The sequence below is a fragment of the Belonocnema kinseyi genome, chromosome 1 (assembly GCF_010883055.1).
Source record: "Belonocnema kinseyi isolate 2016_QV_RU_SX_M_011 chromosome 1, B_treatae_v1, whole genome shotgun sequence".
Classification (NCBI taxonomy): domain Eukaryota; kingdom Metazoa; phylum Arthropoda; class Insecta; order Hymenoptera; family Cynipidae; genus Belonocnema; species Belonocnema kinseyi.
In genome coordinates, this window is record NC_046657.1 from 21,428,806 (window position 1) to 21,432,203 (window position 3,398).

The 3,398-nt window shown below is 21.4% G+C and overlaps 1 protein-coding gene across 2 annotated transcripts in view; it reads right to left on the reverse strand.

The window, feature by feature from the left end:
• Positions 1-2,397: 2,397 nt before the first annotated feature.
• LOC117169617 (glutaredoxin-C4-like) overlaps positions 2,398-3,398 on the reverse strand; it is a 9,347-nt gene continuing 8,346 nt past the window's right edge. Inside the window, exon 3 of one of the 2 annotated variants that reach the window (XM_033356081.1) lies at positions 2,398-2,696. In XM_033356081.1, the coding sequence (XP_033211972.1) occupies positions 2,499-2,696 (198 nt within the window). In that variant the 3' untranslated portion in view covers positions 2,398-2,498. The remainder of the gene's footprint in view (positions 2,697-3,398) is intronic. The other variant, XM_033356072.1, reaches the window with a different exon arrangement.

Here is a 3,398-nt window from a genome sequence, read left to right on the forward strand (position 1 = left end):
TGTTTCCACAAAATAGTACAACTTTTATTTTTAAAAAATTTAATGAAATTCATTAATTTTTAATTAAAATAGATATATTTTAAACAAAACATGGGCTAGTTAAATTTTCAGTCAAAAAAATAACTTTTCAACAAAATAATTAAATTTATAACGATATAGTTGAATTTTTTTAACCTATAAAGATTAATTCTCAACAAAAAATGTATGAAATTTCTACCAAAACAGATGCAACAACCAAAAACGATGAGTTTTCAACTAAAAAAAATTTTTTACCAAAAATAGTCTAGTTACACTTTTAGTAAAAAAAAAAAAAAATGGATTTTCAATAACAAAAATAAATTTCCCACAAAAGAGTAAAATTTGGAATGAAAAGTACAATTTCTGCCAAATTAATTTAACTTTCCGTCCCAAAAAAATTGACAGTAAACAAATGAATTTTTGACAAAAGAATTAAATTGTCAATAAAACAGTTGAATTTCCTAAAATAAAAAAAAACTAATTTTCAACAAAATAGGCATATTATCAAACAAAGAGATTAATTTTCAACTAATAACTAATAAAATAAAATAAAAATTTTCAATCACAAAAAGTACAATTTTCAAAGAAAAATAAATTTCTTGACAAAATAGTACAACTTTGAATAAAAAAAATTGATTAATTTTTAACTAAAAAGATATATTTTAACCAAAAATGGGCTATTCAAATTTTCAGTAAAAAAAATAAATTTTCAACAAAATAATTAAATTTTTAACGAAATAATTGAAATTTTGTAACCTATAAAGATTAATTCTCAACATAAAATGTAATAACTATTATATTTTTAATAAAAACAGATGAGTTTTCAACAAAATGCATACATTTTAAACCAAAAAATAACTAGTTAAATTTTCTATAAAAAAATGAATTAAAAAAAAATTTTAATCAAAGGAACTAATTTTCAGTAAAATAAAAATTAATTTTCAACGAAATAAAAAGATTTTTCAAGGAAATAGTGGTATTTTCAACCTATAAAGAAGGATTCTGGACAAAAAATGTGATGAGTAGATTAATCTTATACGAAAACATGAATTTTCAAAGAAATAATTTAATTTTCAAACCAGAAAAGGTAAATTTTAAACCAAAAATAGAAAAGTTTAATTTTCTAGCAAAAAAAGAAAATGTTCAACAAAATTGTCAGGTTTTCAACTAAAAAGTTGCATTTTACAACCAAAAAGACGAATTTTCAACAGAATAAATTAATTTTAAAACAAATTATTTTTAAAAAAAATAAATAAATTTCGAACAGAATAGTAAAATTTTCTGCGAAACTAATTTAATTTTCAGTACCCAAAAAAATTTGCACCAAAAAAATAAATTTTTAATAAAACAATTAAACTGGCAATAAAACAGTTGAATTTCCGAAAATAATAATAAAAAAATGCATTTTCAACCAAATAGTCATATTATCCACCAGAGATTAGTTTTCAACATAAAGTAAATTTTCTGCAAAATTAATTCAAGTTTCAATCTCCCAAAAAGACGAGCTTTCTACAAAATACACAAATTTAAAAAAAACCTACATTTTTAACTAAAAAAGACATATTCTTAACTAAAAATAGACTAATTAAATTTTCAATAAAAAAAAAAGCACAGTTTTCAACGAAAATTAATTTTTTTTTTTTAAACAAAATAGAACAATTTTCAATAAAAAAAATTCAACAAAATACATAAATTTTCAAATAAAAAAGATATATTTTTAAACAAAAATTAGTCAAATTTTCAGCAAAAGAATGAATAAATTTTCAACTAAAATACATACTGTTTAAACTAAAAAAGAACAAGTAAATCTTTTAATGAAAAAAAAATGATTTTTTAACTAAACAGAACTAATTTCCAGTGAAATAAAAATGAATTTTCAATAAAAAAATTTTTTTTGACAAAATAGTGGTATTTTCAACCTGTAAAGATGGATTCTGGACAAAATACATACAATTTCAACCAAGAAAAAATATTTTTTTAACGAAAAATCAAGATTTTTAGTTTAAAAAAATATTAATTTGCAACAGCAATAAAAAATGTTGTGAAAAAAGTCAATTTTCTGCCAAAATAGTTGAAAATTCACTCCCAAAAAGACGAATTTTCAAAAAATTATATACATTCTTAACTAAAAAAGATAAATTTTTAACCAAAAATTGATTAGTTCAATTTTCAGTAAAAAAATGAATGTTAGAAAAAAAATATTTGAAAAAAACCGTCAAATTTTGAAGCAAAGAAATTAATTTTCAACTAAAATGAAGAAATTTCAAGCCAAAAAGACGCAATCTATATTTTAAAAATTCCCAATTAGAAGAAATTCTGGAATCTTCTTTTATAGAGACGGAATTAAAAGAAAAAACTTTTTAAATTGGAAAAATGGAATAATTTACAAAGAAAGATTTATTTTACAACACGAAATTGTTACATATTTGCGTCAAAAATAAAATATTTAGTTCAACATTAAATTCTTTTTCTTAAAAAAATTAAAGCATCTTCACGAGTTCTCCACTCTCGTAGAGACTTTTAACATCGGAGCCTCCTCCGATGAATTTTCCTTTAAGAAAAACTCTGGGTACAGTTCTTGCACCGGTCATTTCCCCCAGGACATCCTGAATGTCGCTCATTTCGTCCATATCGTCGATTTCGATAGCGGCGAATTTTGCATCCATTTTTTTGAAAACCTGAAAGAGTTTTGAAAAAACATTATTTATTTGAAAAATCAACAATATCACAGGTTTTCAAATAAATAATAAATTTTATATTATTTAATTTATTATTAATTTAGGCATTTTTTAAATTTATTATTTTCATTAGAGCCTTTTAACTTATTCCCTGCGTTTACCCTTTTTTCTGATCCCCCCTTTTCTCTTTAAATAGACAAATGTTTAAAAATATTTCCAAAACATTTTGAAAATTAACAAAAAAGTAATCTAGAAAACTCTAGTTGAATTTTTTACTTTTGAAAATATTAAGGAAAATTTCGGATCAGTTTTAAAGATATTAAACATGTTTAGAAGGTTTAGCAATTTTGAAAAGATTTAAAAAATGTAAGACTTTTTGACATTTTCGAAAAAAGAAGATTTTTTCATTTTCAAATCATGTTTTATTTTCAGAAATTGCCAAATCAGAAAATTCCCGAATAATAAAATTGCAACAAAAATAAAAATACCGAATTAGAAAATTGTCGAGTAATAAAATTGTCGAAGATAAAAAATATTAAATTAGAAAATTCCCAAATAATGAAATTCCTGGATTGGAAAATTCACAACGGAAAATTTTTAAATTTAATTTAATTGCTTAATTTCTGGAAATTTTCAATTTGGCAATTTTCTAATTCATAAATTTTTTATATTCGAGAATTTTCCAATTCGGTATTTTTATTT